This window comes from Mirounga angustirostris, unplaced genomic scaffold, assembly GCF_029215605.1.
Source record: "Mirounga angustirostris isolate CCGP_5_RB_7025 unplaced genomic scaffold, mMirAng1.0.hap1 SCAF_13, whole genome shotgun sequence".
Classification (NCBI taxonomy): domain Eukaryota; kingdom Metazoa; phylum Chordata; class Mammalia; order Carnivora; family Phocidae; genus Mirounga; species Mirounga angustirostris.
The window spans coordinates 79027430-79046662 of record NW_026991721.1 but is presented as its reverse complement, the minus strand read 5'-3'; the positions used below and the strand labels follow the sequence as shown (position 1 = coordinate 79046662).

General features: G+C 38.4%; 1 protein-coding gene and 1 pseudogene across 1 annotated transcript in view; both read left to right on the top strand.

The window, feature by feature from the left end:
• Positions 1-227: 227 nt before the first annotated feature.
• The window catches only part of PGR (progesterone receptor), a 112046-nt gene continuing 93040 nt past the window's right edge, over positions 228-19233 (top strand). Inside the window, exons 1-2 of the mRNA XM_064577204.1 lie at positions 228-1855; positions 3115-3266. Coding sequence (XP_064433274.1) covers positions 228-1855; positions 3115-3266 — 1780 coding nt within the window. The remainder of the gene's footprint in view (positions 1856-3114; positions 3267-19233) is intronic.
• Positions 14817-14938, top strand: LOC123858151 (U2 spliceosomal RNA; annotated as a pseudogene).

Sequence of the window (19233 nt, the reverse complement as noted above, 5' to 3'; positions counted from 1 at the left end):
TGCCACCCTTCCTCTGCCTACCGGATGGAGGGCAAAGGCAGGAGCTGACCAGCGCCGCCCCCTTCCGACCCGGGAGGTGGAGATCCCCCACCCCGCCCCACAGAGTCCAGCCAAATTCAACTTAACTTTCTCCTCCCGCTGCTCCTATATTTCCCACACCCCCTCCTCCTTCCCCTATCCCTCCTCCTTACAGGCAGGGGAGGGGGAAAAGGGGAGTTCTGGTCGTCATGACAGAGACGAAGGCAAAGGATTCGCAGGCTCCCCACGTGGCGGGCGGCGCGCCCACACCCGTCGGATCGCCTCTGTCGGGACGCCGGGACGCTGGCTCCTTCCAGGCGAGTCAGACCTCGGACGCCTCGCCTGTAGTTTCGGCCATACCCATCTCCTTAGACGGGCTGCTCTTCCCTCGTCCCTGCCAGGGACAGAACGCGGGCGGGAAGACGCGGGACCAGCAGCCGCTGTCCGACGTGGAGGGGGCGTATCCCAGAGTAGAAGCCACAAGCAGTGCAGGAGCTGACAGCTCTAGGCCTCCAGAAAAAGACAGAGGGCTGCTGGACAGTGTCTTGGACACGCTACTGGAGCCCGCAGGCCCGGGGCAGAGCCACGCCAGCCCTCCTGCTTGTGAGTCCACAAGCCCTTGGTGCCTGTTTGGCTCCAAGCTTCCCGAAGAACCCCGGGTTGCCCCCACCACCCAGGGGGTGTCGTCCCCGCTCATGAGCCGGCCAGAGAACAAGGCTGGCGACAGCTCCGGGAGGGCAACTGCCCATAAAGTGCTGCCCAGGGGCCTGTCACCGTCCCGGCAGCTGTTGCCCCTGACCTCTGGGAACCATCCTTGGCGGGGGGCCGCAGTGAAACCAGCACCGCAGCCCGCTGTGGTGGACGTAGAGGAGGAGGATGGCTTCGAGTCCGAGGGCTCCGTGGGTCCGCTTCTGAAAGGCAAATCCCGGCCTCTGGGAGGCACAGCAGCTGCAGGAGGAGCTGCGGCCACCGCTCCTGGAGTGGCCACAGGAGGCGTCACCCTGGTCCCCAAGGAAGATTCCCGCTTCTTAGCGCCCAAGGTCTCCCTGGCGGAGCAGGACGCGCCCGCGGCGCCCGGGTGCTCCCCGCTGGCCACCACGATGATGGATTTTATCCACGTGCCCATTCTGCCCCTCAACTCGGCCTTCCTGGCCGCCCGCACCCGGCAACTGCTGGAAGGGGAGAACTATGACGGCGGGGCTGCGGCTGTCAGCGCCTTTGCCCCGCCGCGGGGCTCGCCCTCGGCTTCGTCCACCCAGGTAGCTGCCAGCGACTTCTCCGACTGTGCATACCCGCCCGACCCCGAGCCCAAGGACGATGGGTTCCCGCTCTATGGCGACTTCCAGCCGCCTGCCCTGAAGATCAAGGAGGAAGAGGAAGGCACCGAGGCAGCTGCGCGCTCCCAGCGGCAGTACCTGGTGGCGGGACCTAATCCCGCTGTTTTCCCGGATTTGCCGCTGGCTCTGCAGCCGCTACCTCCGCGAGCGCCATCGTCCAGACCCACGGAAGCGGCGGTGGCGGCCGCCGCACCCGCCAGTGCCTCTGTCTCCTCGGTGTCCTCGTCGGGGTCGACCCTAGAGTGCATCTTGTACAAAGCCGAGGGCGCGCCGCCACAGCAGGGCCCGTTTGCTCCGCCGCCCTGTAAGGCGCCAGGGGCAGGCGCCTGCCTGCTGCCCCGGGACGGTGCCTCCACCTCGGCTTCGGCTGTCGCTGCGGGGGCGGCCCCCGCGCTCTACCCGCAGCTCAGCCTCAACGGGCTCCCGCAGCTCGGCTACCAGGCCGCCGTGCTCAAAGAGGGCTTACCGCAGGTCTACCAGCCTTATCTCAACTACCTGAGGTGAGGGCCCCGGGCGGGGCGCGGGGATTCCTAGGAGTCTCGCGAATAGCGGTCCGGCCAGTTCGTCGCCGCTAGCTGCTGGCCCTCAGGGTCCCGCTCACCCGAGTGGCCTCAAGAGGATGGGTGGTCGGGGCGGGGCACAAGGGTAATGTGGTTTCCTTTTTCTCCCCTCCTCTCCTTACTATTTTAGGGACACAAAGGGGGCGCATAATATGCCGTTTTTGGAGCGTGCCTCCTCAAAAATATTTTCTAAACTTTCCAAATCTGCGAGTTTTCGAGACAAAACTAGCCCTGATTTAAAAAGTGCAACGTCATTCTAGGTGCCGCAGTGGAGCGGGAAAAGCGCAGCGAGTTGGGGGCTTTATAAAATGGTTATTTTCTTAGAAGGGCATTTACGGGGATTGTCTTTCTTGGAGCAGAGACTTTAAGGATCCTCCTGGAGGGGTGGTAGTTGATGTATGGTAGCTTGCCAGAACTGAAAGCATAACTTCACGGATTGGGACATTTAATTGGGACATTTAATGCCCTCCCGGAGCTGTCGCCATTCAATTTTCATACGAATCTCAAGGCTAAAGTTATGTGTAATATGTTTACATTATGGATTTAAACATCAATCACTACCAGTGCACTGTATTCTATTATTGTTTCGGTTTGGCTACTTTTTTCACACAGGTTTTCAAAAACATTTTGATTTACATACTGAAGTAGTGGAATTTTAAAGAATGTTCGCTTTAGAATCTTATTGCTGTGAATGGGCAAAACAGTGTCAATATACTGAACAATTCTTTAAAAAGGCAAACACATAAACTCGTGTAAGTGAACAATCATTAGGGGTTGTGTTAAAAACCCAAAACAAAAGCATTGCTAAGTACCACTGAACCCTTAAAACCATGTTTATAGTTACCCAGGCTACAGAAGGGAATAACATTTCATCTGTCAAAGAGTAAATTTATTGTTCTATATAAGGAGTTTTGTAGAAATTTTTTTTTTTAACAAAACCAATGAACCTTTGCTTTCCTGAACATAAAATTATATATTATTCTTTTATGTTGGTTCTGCTGATGAATGACTAATAACTTACAAATGTGGTGAATCCAGTAACAGTACACCAAGTTTAATTTGCATGTCTTTCAAGGGTGTGTATACATTCAGTTATGTTTTAAAATCCCCTTTCACTCTGTCAATTCTGTTAAGAAAACTTTAGTATTAGCTAGTGGTGCACCTAAAAATAAATGGAGTACTTTGTTTTGCATTTCAAGGCCGGATTCAGATGCCAGCCAGAGCCCACAGTACAGCTTCGAGTCATTACCTCAGAAGATTTGTTTAATCTGTGGAGATGAAGCATCAGGCTGTCATTATGGTGTCCTCACCTGTGGGAGCTGTAAGGTTTTCTTTAAAAGGGCAATGGAAGGTAGGTTCCTTTCTCCTGATCCTTTATTTTTGGTTTAATTGTAAACCGAGAGCATCTATTATTTTTTAGATTTTAATTATCCCTTGCTTCTAAGAAATGGTGATATTTCCATATAACTTAAAATATATGACTATGTTTTAACAATGTTTTTATTTCTAATACTCAAAATTGAATGTGGTTGGGTATTTTAATTGCATACTCTTTGACTAGCCCTTTCAATATTAGACTCAGGTTATACTAATCTTGGGGACAGTGCTGCTATTGTTCATTACCTATTTAGCTTTAAAGAAACAGCTTGGCTGTAATTGTATTTTTATATTTCTATTATATAGTATATGTAATATATACTAAATTTAAAATTTTGATCAAAAGAAAAATGGTAAAAGTCATTGAAATTATGTATCTGTACTTATATGTGTGTGCATATATATGTGATACAGTTACAAATTTTCTACATAATTTTGTCTTTTCTCTACATTCATATTTATGTAATACTTATATAATGGTAATTCTAAACAAATTTTTAAAATTCTCTTTTTTGTTTGGTATATTTTTATAAGGGGATAGGAGTAAACCGTTTAAAGCAAATGAAAAATTTGGGTATCACAATAACAATTACTGAAGAAGTAGTTTGCTATAAGACCTTCATATTTTTAAAATCATCTAAATTACATATTTATCTAATGATTTTTAATTGACTTACACAATGTATTTTGGACTTGAACTGAGCTGAAATGAGTTTAGGGTTTCCTCTGGAGTGAAGAGATCACACCTGGACAAGGAACAAAAGATCTGATTACCTGCTTTTTTGCTTCCTGTTTGTGAGTTTGTTTTTGTTTTTTTTTTTAATTTCAAGAGCCTTCTATTTATAAGTAGGAAAGGAAGGAATGGGGAATTTTTACCTTAATGGAATTTTCAAAGGAGTTTGATGTGCATATTTAATATGCATCAAAAGAATATAACCTAAAAGACATTTTAAATTCACTATTCTTGTAGATGCATAACAGGTGATTCTTTACAACTATTATACCTTTTTGGTAAAAATGATTCCAAACCATTTATTAGTAGTATTTGTAATAATTCTACTTAAATTAATTCTTCTTAAAGAATATTTGCTTCATACTTATCTAGATTATGATTTTTTTCCACAAAGGATGAATATATTTAACTGACACTGAACATATGTATTCAGCTTCAGGAGGTTTTAATTGCATTTTAAATTAATTGAAGCACTGTGTGAAAAGAGGCTACATGAGAAAATGGGACACAACTGAGAGTGGTCCCAACTTTCCTACTGACCTTATTTAGTCATAGTTACAAATAGGAGTTCTTTGTGTGGAAGAGTAGATTCTCCAGCACATAATTGAAGTTACCATTTCCATGTGACTTTAGTTCTGGTTTTTTGAACATTCCTTTTGACATTAATAGGGTTTCCTTCATGCTTACAGTCTCCTTAGAGTAGTCTAATTTTGTAAGTGAATGACCCCCCGTAGAATCCCGTCTGAAGGCCAGTTTTTTTTTCTAGCCCAGCTCCATCTCTTTATAGATAAGCAAGTCCCAAAGACATAAATTTGAATTTCCAAAGAGCACACAACTTGTTAGTAACTAATTGTTAATCACCATAGGTTAGATACTCTTTCACTGCAATGCTTATAAATCAGAGATGGTGTGCACAAGTGAATATATGATGAATCCTACTTAATTTTCAGAAGTTACTTCAAAATGTGCATATAGAACCAAGATCACCCTAAGGAAAATACAAATGCTTTTATAGTATTAAAATAGTATTCAGAACCACATAAAATGTCTTCCCAAATTTACTCTTAGAAAGCATTCGTTGGACCATTACTGTTGGCATGATCCTGTTTTAGTCTTGAGTAGTAGAAATGAAGTACCTTTATTTGGCAATATTTACAAAAAGGAACTCAAGATGGATGTTTATAAGTCATTCATGAAACTAAAGCAAGATTACAAAACGATATGCGTAATTTCATTCATTTAGCAGGGGTTTTTTTTAATTTAAATTTTAATTTTTTTAAAAAGATTTTATTTATTTGACACAGAGAGAGGGAGAGAGCAGGCACAAGCAGGGGGATCGGATCGGCAGGCAGGGGAGAAGCAGGATCCCCACTGAGCAAGGCACCCGATGCAGGGCTCCAATGTGGAGCTCGATCCCAGGACCCTGGGATCATGACCTGAGCCAAAGGCAGCTGCTTAACCAACTGAGCCACCCAGGCAGTCCCATTCAACAGTTATTTTATAACTCTTATATTTAGATCTGTGGCAAAGATATTCTTCCCTTGACTTCACCTCTCTCTGCCTTAGATATAAAATGAGGATAACAATAGCTATGCCTCAGGGTTGTTATAAAGATTAAATGAGTTAATGCAAAGTTTTGAAATAAATGCCTAGTATATTGTCAGCTTCAATTGGTGTCACTTCTGTCAAGGAGCTTATGATAGAGTTGAGGAGGTAACATATATGCATGTATTTTTGCGTATAAAATAGAGATTCTCACCAAATGCCCAGATAAGCAAATTTGTAAAGTAGTTAAGATTTGTATGGCTTCTGAGTTAGTGTGTTTAGGCATGTATTTTTGCGTATAAAATAAAGATTCTCACCAAATGCCCAGATAAGCAAATTTGTAAAGTAGTTAAGATTTGTATGGCTTCTGAGTTAGTGTGTTTAGGCAGGAGGAAGTTGGTTGCAGGATGGAATGTGCATATTCTATAATGACAGGAGAAGACTTCATGGAAAATATGAACTTCATTTTGTTACTAGAGAACAAGTAATATTATTGATCTCTGGGCATTGAGGAGGGCTTTTAAGTGTATATGTCCAAAGAGGAGTGAAAAGATTAAGATTTGACTGACTAAGACTTGAAGAATTATATTAGGAAATCATTAAAATTAAAAGTTGGGAAGTTCAATTGCCAGTGTTTGAATGAATTGGGATAAAATCAGTGATTTAAGACAAGTTAATAGAAGTTTCTGGGAATTTTCATGACTAAGAAAGATGAGTAGAAGGACTTTAACAGTTGGAAAGAAATGGGTGTGAAATCTAAAGTAGGGGTAGATCAAGGTAGAACTATGTGTGGATGCCAATATGTCCAGAAATGGAAAGTTGGTGGTCAAAAATATAGATATTGTTACCAAGGATAATAAGAGCAAGGCACCTGGGTGGCTCAGTTGGTTAAGCGTCTGCCTTCGGCTCAGGTCATGATCTCAGGGTCCTGGGATCAAGCCCCATGTTCGGGTCCCTGCTCAGCGGGACCCTCTTCCACTCCCCCTGCTTGTGCTTGCTCTCTCTCTCTCAAATAAATACATACAATCTTTTAAAAAATGATAATAGCATTTTAGAGTACTTTCTATGTACCAGTGACTATGTGTTTTATGGGTATTTTAATCCCTTTAATCCTTATAATCATTATATTTTCAATTTACCAATAAGGAAACTAAGCCCAGAGATGTTAAATTGCCTTAATCATAGTTAGGAAGTGGTAGAGTGAGGATTCAAACCCAAGTGCTGTGACTCCAGAATCTGTGCTACATTTCTCTCAATTATACTACATTTCTCTTAATAGGAAATCCTATTTAAATTTCAAAGAAAAACAATAGAGGGTTGTAAGAAAAAATGTGAGCCAAATGACAAAACATCTAGGAAGGTAAAAGTGAATCCTAAAGGAGATTGCAAGATGAAGGGTGATTAAAAGTGTGTGATATAAATGGATGGATGATACTAACTTCACCTTTAGGACAGCTATGAGAAGACACAGGGGACCAAGAACCAGTTTCTTCACCTCTCCTCCAAGTTGGGAGTGAGAGACAATAAAGCCTGTAAAGAAGTCACCCAGGAAAACTGGGTTTCTCTTGGTATGAGACAGAAGAGAGAAGAGGCAGAAAAGAAAAGGAAAGAGAAACCACTCAGGAAGTGAGTGTTTGGGGGTGGGAAGAGATGACCTCTCTTAACCTAAGAAAATGAATTAGCCAAAAAGCAATTGGTTGAATAGCCCATTGCATTCCTTTACTAAGACTTGGAATGAACCAGGAAGTGGTCAGGAATTGCCTTAATACCTTTCAAGGAGATGAAGTCATAATGACCCAACCAGTTCTAAAAATGCAGGCCATGACTTTGTAGTAAGATGGAAAAGATCATTTCTCATTGGCTTTTCTGTGTATGTACTGTGACTAGCGTGGTGCTAGGAATATACTAGATATTCAGTAAATTTGTTCTAATCATCCTAACTAATGATGCCAAACTCTTATTCTTTGGATGCTTTTTACTGTGACAGCATTTGTAGTGAATAAATTTGATGGAATATGGGTGGGGAAATAGTGTAATACAGTGAAACCTTATTTGGAAGACACTAAGTAAGTATTGATGGGTTTGTAATTATACTATATTATTAGCCTCATTTTTATTCTAGGTATATTGAAGTATAATTGACAAATAAAATTGTGAGATATTTAAAGTGTACAACATGATGATTTGATATATATGGTGAAAGGATTCTCCTATCAAGTTAATTAACACATCCATCCCCTCACTTATTTATCTTTTTTCTTTTTGGCAAGAATATTTAAGTTTTATTCTCTTAGCAAATTTCAGTCATATAATACAATGTTCTCAACTAGTCACCATGTTATATATTATATCCTCAAACCTATTCATCTTAAAAGTTTGTACACTTTTACTAACCTCCCCTTATTTCTGCTATTTCCCAGCCCCTGGTGACCATTTTTCTACTCTTTCTATGAATTTGATTTTTTTTATTCCATGTGTAAATGATACCATGTGGTATTTGTCTTTCTCTGTCTGGTTTATGTCATGCATAATGTCCTCTAGGTTCATCTGATTTGTTCATGTATTAATAACCATGTATTTATTGAGCACCTGCCATGTGCTAGGCATTATGCTAGGTACTAGTTGGAAATGCAGTAAAATGGGACAGACCTGGCTAGCTGCAGCCCTAGTGGAGTTTACAGTATAGTGGAGGCAAGAAACACTCTATCAATTAGCATTTATATAATGAATTATAGATGTGCTAAGTGAATAGTTTTGCTTAAACTATTCCAGGCATTGCTTATGCCTGGAAAACTAGAGAATTGACACCTCTGTCAGAAGCTGGGAATGATGGGAAATATCTTTTAGATTTAGAAAGACACCATTATAAGTAGAATACAGAGGAAACTGGACAGAAATGAAATACTTTTATGCATAAAGTATTTCTCTCAAAAGTTGAATAGAGTTGGTGTCAGAGACTAAAAATGAAACTGATTTGGTAGCATATTCTCCCTGCTCTGGCTTCCAAAAGAGAAATAATGAACATTCAAATTCATTTAAATATTTTATTTTAAGAGAAATTTTAGGTTTACAGCAAAATCAAGAGGGAGGTACAGAGATTTCCCATATACTTCTTGCCCTGGCATAGCCTTCCCTATTATTAACATCCTCCATTAGAGTGGTACATTTTTTGTTACAATTGATGAATACTTCAATTATGAACACTTCATAATCACCCCAAATCCATAGTTTGCATTAGGGTTTGCTCTTGGTATTGTACATTCTATGGGTTTGAATAAATATACAATAAAACGTATCCATAGTTATGGTGTCATACAGAGTAGTGTCACTGCCCTAAAAATCCTCTGTATTCCATTTATTCATCCTTCTTTGCCCCCGAATCCCTGGCAACCAGTGATCTATTTACTCTCTCCATAGTTTTGCCTTTTCCAGAATGCCATTAGTTTCACTTAGTAATATGCATTTAAGTTTCCTCCATGTCTTTTCATGGCTTGATATCTCATTTCCTTTTAGTTCTGAATAATATTCCACTGTCTGGATGTAACACAGTTTATCCATTCACCTGCTGAAATGTATTTCGGTTGCTTCCAAGTTTTGACAACTATGAAGAAAGCTGCTATAATGATCCATGAGCAGGTTTTTGTGTGGGCATATGGTTTTTTGGGGGGTTTTTTGTTTTTTATTTTTTTATTTCTTTGGGTAAATACCAATGAGTATGATTGCTACATGTTATGGATGTTTAGTTTTGTAAGAGATCTTCAAACTCTCTTCCAAAGTGGCTATGCTACTTTGCATTCCCACCAGCAATGAATGAAAATTCTTGTCACTCTGCATCTTTGCTATCATTTGGTATTGTCTGTGTTCTGGATTTTGGTCATTCTAATAGGTGTATAGTAATATTTCATTGTTTTAATTTGCATTTCCCTGATGACGTATGATGTGGAGCATGTTTTCATATACTTATTTGCCATCCACGTATCTTTGGTGAGAAGATGAGAAGCCCGTTAAGGTCTTTTACCCATTTTTTAATCTGGTTGTTTTCTTGTTATGTTTTAACAGTTCTTATATATTTTGGATAACAGTTCTTTATTAGATACGTCTTTTGCAAATATTTCCTCCCACTGTGTCTTTTTATTCTCTTGAAAATCAGTGCATTTTGCATAGCAGATAATTTTACTTTCAAAGAAATCCAGTTCCTCAGTTCTTTCTTTCATGAATCATGACTTTGAACATTGTATCTAAAGAATCATTAATGAAACTCAAGGTCATCTACATTTGCTCCTATGTTATATTTAGGATATATATTTTTTTATTTTGAGTCTTATATTTAGGTCTGTGATCGATTTTGAGTTAATGTTTAGGAAGAGTATAAGGTCTGTGTTTAGATTCACTTTGTTGCATGTGGATATCCAGTTGTTTAAGGACTATTTGTTGAAGAGATAGTTTTTGCTCCTTTGTATTCCCTTTGCTACTTTGTCAAAGATCAGTTGACATATTCATGAGGCTCTATTTCTAGGGTTTTCTATTCTGTTACATTGATCTTCTTGAAGTCAGGTATGTCAGTCCTCCAACTTCAATATTGTGTTGAATATTCTGGGTCTTTTGCGGCTACATATAAACTTTAAATCGTTTGTCAATAACCATGAAATAATTTTCTGGGGTTTTAATTGGGATTGCATTGAATCTGTAGATCGTATTGGGAAGAAGTCATGTCAACAATATTGAATCTTCCCATCCACGAACATGGAATGTTGCTCCATTTATTTAGTTATTTTTTTTTTATTCATTACAGTTTTGTGATTTTCTTCCTATAGGTCTAGTACATATTTGGTTATACTTAAGTACTTCATTTTGGGGGTGCTAATATAAATGATACTGTTTTAAATTTCAAATGCCATTTTTTCATTGCTAGTATACAAGAAAATGACTGACATTTATATATTAGCCTTACATCCTGCAGCCTTGCTATAGTTGCTTATTAGCTCCAGGCCTTGTTTTATCAGTACTTTTGGATTTTCTACATAGAAGATCATGTCACCTACAAACAAAGATAGTTTTATTTCTTTCTTCCCAGTGAGGATACCTTTTACTTCCTCTTTTTGTCATATTGCATTAGTAGGACTTCCACTCCAGTGTTGAAAATGAGTGGTAAGAGGAGATACCCTTGTCTTGTTCCTGGTCTAATGGGAAAGCTTCTAGTTTCTCACCATTAAGTATGACATCAGTTGTAGGTTTTTTGTAGATATTTTTTATCAAGTTGAGTAAGTTCACTTCCATTTCTAGTTTTGTCAGGTGCTTTTTCTGCATCTATTGATATGATCATGTAATACTGCTTTTTTAGCTTGTTGATGTGATGCAGCACATTAATTTTCAAATGTTGAACCATTCTTACATGCCTAGGGTAAATTCCATTTGGTCATGTTGTGGATTTCTTTTCAACTTTTTGGATTTGATCTGCAAGATTTTGTTGAGGATTTTTGCATCTATGTTCGTGAGAGATATCAGTCAGTAGTTTTCTGGTACTGTCTTTGGTTTTATATCAGGGTAATGCTGGCCTCGTAGAATGAATTATGAAGCATTCCCTCTGTTTCTATTTAAGAGATTGTGGTGAATTGGTATGATTTCTTCCTTAAATGTTTGGCAGAATTCACCAGTGAGCTCATTTGGGCATGGTGCTTTCTGTTTGGGAAAGTTATTAATTGCTGATTCAATTTCATTAATAGATATAGGCCTATTCAGATTATTTATTTCTTCTTGTGTGAGCTTTGGCAGATTGTCTATCTCAAGGCATTGGTCCATTTCATTTCGGTTATCAGATTTGTGGGCATAGAGTTGTTCATGGTGTTCCTTTATTATTTTTTTTATGTCTATAGGGTCTACAGTGATATCCCTCTTTCATTTCTGATATTAGTAATTTGTGTTCTCTCTCTTTTTAATTAGCTTGGCTGGAGGCTTATATTGATTTTATTGATCTTTTCGAAGAGCCAGCTTTTGGTTTTGTTTTTTTCTTTATTGACTTCCTGCTTTCAATGTCATTGATTTCTGACCTTTTTTTTTTTTCTACTTTCAGTGGCTTAATTTGCTCTTCTTTTTCTTGTTTGCTAAGGTGAGCTTTGATGATTATAATTTTAGCTCTTCTGTTCTAAAATATACAGTTATTGTTGTATTTATAAATGCTATAAATTTCCCTGTAAGCACTGCTTACATATAACTATATACCACCAATTTTGCTAATTTGTGTGTTTTTAAAGATTTTTAAATTAATTTATTTTTTATTATGTTGTTAATCACCATACATTACATCATTAGTTTTTGATGTGGCATTCCATGATTCATTGTTTGCATATAACACCCAGTGCTCCATGCAGTACGTGCCCTCCTTAATACCCATCATCAGACTAACCCATCCCCCCACCCGCCTCCCCTCTAGAACCCTCAGTTTGTTTCTCAGAGTCCATAGTCTTTCATGGTTTGTCTCCCTCTCTGATTTCCCCTCCTTCATTCTTCCCTTCCTGCTAGCTTCTTCTTCTTTATCTTCTTTTTTTTTTTTAACGTATAATGTATTATTTGTTTCAGAGGTACAGGTCTGTGATTCAACAGCTGACACAATTCACTGGGCTCACCATAGCACATACCCTCCCCATTCATTTATTTGTCAGAGAGAGCACAAGCAGGGGGAGTGGCAGGCAGAGGGAGAGGGAGAAGCAGGCTCCCCACTGAGCAGAGAGCCCAAAACGGGGCTCTATCCCAGGACCCTGGGATCATGACCTGAGCCGAAGGCAGATGCCTAACTGACTGAACCACCCAGGCATCCCTTCAGTTTTATTTAGTTCAAAATTTTTTTTAATTTCTCAAGATTTTTTTCTTTGAATCATGTGTTATATAAAAGTGTGTTGTAAAATCTCCATCTCCACATGTTTTATTTTCCAGTTGTCTTTCTGTTTAAGGTTCAATTTCATTGTGGTCTAAGAGCAGACATTTTATAATTTCTATTCTTCAAATTTGTTGAAGTGTGTTTTATGACCTAGAATGTGGTTTATCTTGGTGAAGGTTCCATGTGGGCTTGAGAATGTGTAATCTGCTGCTGTTGAATGAAGTAGTCTATAGACGTCAATTATATCCCATTGAATGATGTTGTTGGGTTCACCTGTGTCCTCATTGACTTTTTTTTTTTTTTGGCCTAGTGGATCTGTCGATAGAGAGATGTTGAAATGTCCAACTATAATAGTAGATTCATCTATTTTTCCTTGCAGTGCTATCAGCTCTTGTCACAAAATTTTAATGCTCTGTTGTTAGATCTTACACGTTAATGATTGTTATATCTTCTTGGAGAATCGACTCCTTTATCATTATGTAATGCTCCTTTTTATCCTTAAGAACTTTCCTTGTTTTGAAGCCTGCTCTAATTATACATTCAAATTTTCATGGACCAATTCATGAATTATTTTCTGTCTTTAGAAAGCTCTATAATGTTTTCTGTGTCTTTTGCACTCCGCAAAATTATCCAACAATCCCTCCCACCATAATTTCTTTGATTAAAATCTGGGCTCTTGAGAAGATAATTTGCCAATAATCTTGTTTAATTTTCTCTCCAGTAGAGTCTACCCTGTGACAGTTTTTCTATTATCCTAAAAATAAACATGAAATAATTCACTTGACTGGCTTCTAAACTTTATAAATAATAAATATTCTTATTAATAAATACTCATAATTTATATTTATGCTACAGGTCTCTCAGTTTAATATTTAGTGTGAATAGTAAGCTGGTTTTAAGCACAATTTTGCATTATGACCCATTAAAGTCTCCATTTTACTGAAAAAGAAGTAGCAGAAAGACTGCATTGGGGATCATCTGCTTAATGTATTTACTTATTTAGGGTTGCCAAATTATTAATGCCTCTTCAGAACCTGCATCTTAACACCACTGCAAGAATCTGAGGGGGGAGGCATTGGTATCAAGACATTCATGCTAATTCTAACAGCTAGTGCTTCTGCTTCAGCCTTTGAGTTATTATACTTTAATTACTCAAGTAACACAATAATACATTCTCCTTTAAAAAAGAAAAACCTTACCAATAAGGCTTAAGTCCTCTTGGATCAATACTTCTAATCTGTTCCCTTCCCTACCATTCTTCTCTACCTCTATCTTAGTTTTTAACCTGTGTATGTGTATATAATGTTGTTTTGCATATGTTCATACATAAAAGGTATCCTATATGTAATAATTCTTCATCATTTTTTCATGCAACAATGACTTGAAGCTCTGTGTTTATTTATAGTCCTGGCTTGTTCTTTATTGCATGATATTTCATAGTATGATAGTCCTTTTATTTATTTTTTAAATTCAATTAGCCAACATGTAGTATATCATTAGTTTCAGATGTAGAATTCAGTTAACCATCAGTTCCATATAACACCCAGTGCTCATCACAACACGTGCCCTCCTTAATGCCCATCACCCAGTTACCCCATCCCCCCCCACCAACCTCCCCTCTAGCAACCCTGTTTGTTTCCTATAGTTAAGAGTCTCTCATGGTTGGTCTCCCTCTCTGATTTCTTCCTTTTGACTTTTCCCTCCCTTTCCCTGTGATCCTCTGTGCTATTTTTTATATTCCACATCCGAGTGAAACCATGATAATTGTCTTTCTCTGACTGACTTATTTCACTCAGCATAATACCCTCCAGTTCCACCAATACTGATGTAAATGGTAAGATTGCATCCTTTTTGATAGCTGAGTAATACTCCATTATATATATATACACACACACATATATACCACATCTTCTTTATCCATTCATCTGTTGATGGACATCTGGGCTCTTTCCACAGTTTGGCTATTGTGGACATTGCTGCTATAAACATTGGGGTGCAGGTGCCCCTTCAGATCACTACATTTGTATCTTTGGGATAATACCAAGTAGTGTAATTACTGGGTCATAGGGTAGCTCTATTTTTAACTTCTTGAGGAACCTCCATACTGTTTTCCAGAGTAGCTGTTCCAGCTTGCAGTATGAAAATCCTTTTATTAAGGCATCACTGTCATACCATTACTTGAGTAAGTTTTTTTGTGTTTGCCTCCTTGAGTACATGCCTTGTTCCTTTTTCCAGAATATAATTATTTTTAATCAGCTCTAAATAAACTACATGATTAGCTTCCATCATGCTGCTAAAATGATTTAAGTCATTAATTTATTCACTCCAGATACATGTGTTGACACTTACTACATTTAAAAGTTGCCTATACTATCGCTTTTCGGCCTTTTGGCTAAGATCAAGTGTAGTATCTGTTCTGATCAGTTTAAAAGTTGCTTATACTAGAACTAGAAAGATGAATATGTACATAATCCCCATTTTTGTCATATCCAAAATCAGGAAGAAGAAAAAAACAAAACAAAACAAAAAACCATTGTATAGTTAGTAAACATGAGAATACTTCAACTCTAGTTATGCCAAAGCCATGGATGATACATCATAGTATTCAATTAGACATCTCTAGAAGAATTGCAGTTTGTTCCACTAACATATCCTGATGTTGTGTAAGAGGCTTATTCACTTAAAAACACTTAACTACTCTTGACCATGACCCAGGCACTGTTCTAAGTGCTTTACTATATTAAGTCATTTAATCCTCCTAAGAGTTTTATGAGATAGAAGTACTCTTATTATCTATATTTCACAGATGAGTAGGTCACTACAAAGTATAAGGGTCAAGATTCAAATCCAGGGCATCTGACTACAACTTCTGTGTTTTGTGTGCCCATATGCTACCTCTCCAGAATGTTTTGTATTTGAATAAATGTTAATTACTTTATAATTCTTCAGACAAAAACATGATCTCTCTCAGGAGAGTGGTTTTCAAATTGTACTCCTCAAGTCAGTCCCATTCCTTTTTCAAACCAGAACAACTCTGTTTTCTCTGTTTATTTGGTTTATTCTTCCACTTAAGATTTTATTTGCACAAAGGATTCTCTGCCAACATTTTCTTTAAATATCATTTCATCATAACAGGAAACTGTTAGGCCTCAAACAAGTGTTTATTCAGGTACTTGAGTGAATCCTAAATAGTTCCTTGATTTTTTGACATCTGTGCAAAGCTAGGATGAACATTTGGTCAAGATTTCAGATCCAACTGTTTAATATTTGAACAGAATATGAACATTATTGTCTGAAAATCACGTCTGACTTATAGAGCTTTATCTTTGTCAGCAAAACAAAGTAACTCCAGGGAATCTTTTATCAATCACTTGTTTAAAGGACTGATTGAAGTAATTGATACTTAAGATAGTGACTCTAACCATTTACTTCCATGGATTTTTAAATTTTATCCCCATTTAGAATTTTAGAAAGATACCCTATCGATCTTCCATATCCACTGAATTTGAGAAGGGTAGATAAACACAATATCCTTCTTATTGCTGGATGACCCTCATATAGTAATAAACTACATAGTGCATATTTCACATAATTTGTCAGCCTACTGTGTTTTCCTTTAACTCCTACAATGTAAATAACTAAATTTTCATGCTCAATTTTTTAAATGTAATTAACTTAGGTTTTTGGTTCTCAACTGCTACTACAGCCTTTGGTGTTATGTATTTTATATAAAATTTTAAGGAATCATTTTTTTGTAGCATAGTATTCAATAGTAATATTTCTTCAGAAAAAGAAATATTTTCAATGTTATTTTCTCCTTTGTGACAAAGTGATTTATGGGACTGAATAAAAAAGTGGTGAGTATGCACCATGAGTAAATTCCTTTGAAAATGTCATGAGAGCAATCCACCCAGAAAAGAACACAAAAATGTTATATGTAATTGCAAGGTATCCTTGGATCCTGAACCTTAAATTGTACTATTGTTTATTCTATACTTTTTGTTTATAACAGCCATTATTACAATTCTTGCTTTTAAAATCATGCATTCTCAGCAGTCCATCTAACATTTTACATTCCCCATAAAAACATACATTGTTTTTGTCTCTCTAATTAATATGATTTTTTTTTTTACCCTCAAGATCCAAACCACATTTAGTTTTTATTACCTGTGTTTACCTATGGGTTTTTCTAACCTCCTGGTGGAATCTAAAATTCTATGAATTTAAGCATGATACCTTATTTATCTTTTGTAACTTTCTGCAGAAGCCAATATGGTAGTAAAAGTACAGGAAGAATAAATAACAATAATTGTTTCATAAACATTTATTATAATTTTCAGGGCTACTACATTGCAAAACAACAGCAGGCACCATGTTCAATAAAGTCTATAAATTTATTTCTTACTACATGTCCAAAATCTCTAAGCTAAAATCTTTTGGGCCAGATGTGTTTCAGAATTGTATAAACATTTTAAAAAGATGATCTAGAATAAAACTTCATAATGAAACACGTTAATATTTATACAGCAAAATGTATGAACACAGCCTATAAAATGTAAGTTTGGGCCTGGTTCTGCTGTCAAATGAAGTCAGGTCAAATGAACTCTCATTGACAAATAACTACAGCAAAACTTTTTTTAGCAAGTGTTTTTGTGTATTGAAATTGTGAATGAGGAAGAACAAATACTGTGACGATGTCAATGCTACCTAGAGCAATCTACACATTCAATGCAATCCCCATCAAAATACCATCCACTTTTTTCAAAGAAATGGAACAAATAACCCTAAAATTTGTATGGAACCAGAAAAGACCCCGCATAGCCAGAGGAATGTTGAAAAAGAAAAGCAAAACCGGTGGCATCACAATTCCGGACTTCCAGCTCTCTTATAAAGCTGTCATCATCAAGACTGTATGGTACTGGTACAAAAACAGACACATCGATCAGTGGAACAGAATAGAGAGCCCAGAAATGGACCCAATGTCCAATGGAAAAAAGACAGTCTCTTCAACAAATGATGTTGGGAAAATTGGACAGCCACATGCAGAAGAATGAAACTGGCCCATTTCCCTACACCACACAGAAAAATAGACTCCAAATGGTTGAAAGACCTCAATGTGAGACAAGAGTCCATCAACATCCTAAAGGAGAACACAGGCAGCAACCTCTTCGACCTCAGCTGCAGCAACTTCTTCCTAGAAACATCACCAAAGGTAAGGGAAGCAAGGGCAAAAAGAACTATTGGGACTTCATCAAGATAAAAAGCTTTTGCACAGCAAAAGAAACAGTCAACAAAACCAAAAGACAAGTGACAGAATGGGAGAAGATATTTGCAAATGACATATCAGATAAAGGGCTAGTATCCAAAATCTATAAAGAACTTCTTAAACTCAACACCCAAAGAATAAATGATCCAATCAAGAAATGGGCAGAAGACATGAGCAGACATTTTTCCAAAGAAGACATCCAAATGGCCAACAGACACATGAAAAAGTGCTCAAAATTGCTGGACATCAGGGAAATCCAAATCAAAACCTCAATGATATATCACCTCACACCAGTCAGAATGGCTAAAATTAACAAGTCAGGAAATGACGGATGTTGGCGGGGATGCAGAGAAAGGGGAACCCTCCTACACTGTTGGTGATAATGCAAGCTGGTGCAGCCACTCTGGAAAACAGTATGGAGGTTCCTCAGAAAGTTGAAAATAGAGCTGCCCTATGACCCAGCAATTGCACTACAGGGTATTTACCCCAAAGATACAAATGTAGGGATCCAAAGAGGTATGTGCACCCTGATGTTTATAGCAGCAATGTCCACAATAGCCAAACTGTGGAAAGAGCCAAGATGTCCATCGAGAGATGAATGGATAAAGAAGGTGTGGTATATATATACAATGGAATATTATGCAGCCATCAAAAGGAATGAGATCTTGCCATTTGCAACAATGTGGATGGAACTGGAGGGTATTATGTTGAGCGAAATAAGTCAATCAGAGAAAGACATGTATCATATGACCTCACTGGTATGAGGAACTCTTAATCTCAGGAAACAAACTGAGGGTTACTGGAGTGGTGGTGAGTGGGAGGGATGGGGTGGCTGGGTGATAGACATTGGGGAGGGTATGTGCTATGGTGAGCGCTGTGAATTGCACAAGACTGTTGAATCACAGATCTGTACCTCTGAAACAAATAATGCAATATATGTTAAGAAAAAAAAAAGATAGCAGGAGGGGAAGAATGAGGGGGGGAATCAGAGGAGGAGATGATGAACCATGAGAGACTATGGACTCTGAAAAACAAACTGAGGGTTCTAGAGGGGAGGGGGATGGGAGGATGGGTTAGCCTGGTGATGGGTATTAAAGAGGGCACGTTCTGCATGGAGCACTGGGTGTTATGCACAAACAATGAATCATGGAACACTACATCAAAAACTATTGATGTAATGTATGGTGATTAACGTAACATAATAAAAAAAAAGAAAAAGAAATTGTGAATGAGGAATTGTGAACCTCTCTCAGTCCTTGGCTTTATCTAGTCAGTCTGGATTCCTTAATTCATGTTGCAGGGTAACCTCAAGCTTTGTCCTGAATTATTCCTCTGAAAATGTCATTCCTTGTTGGTCCCTTTTAACTTCTTATGATACCTGAAGGTCAAAACTGGTGTACTATGGCCACTAGACTGCACTAGGGAGCAGAGGCTCCTCAGACAATGTAGAGCTGGTGTGGAGGGAAATCAGGCACTAGGTTGATGTGTAATAGTCGCCTCTTCAGGAAATTTTTGCTTGAAGA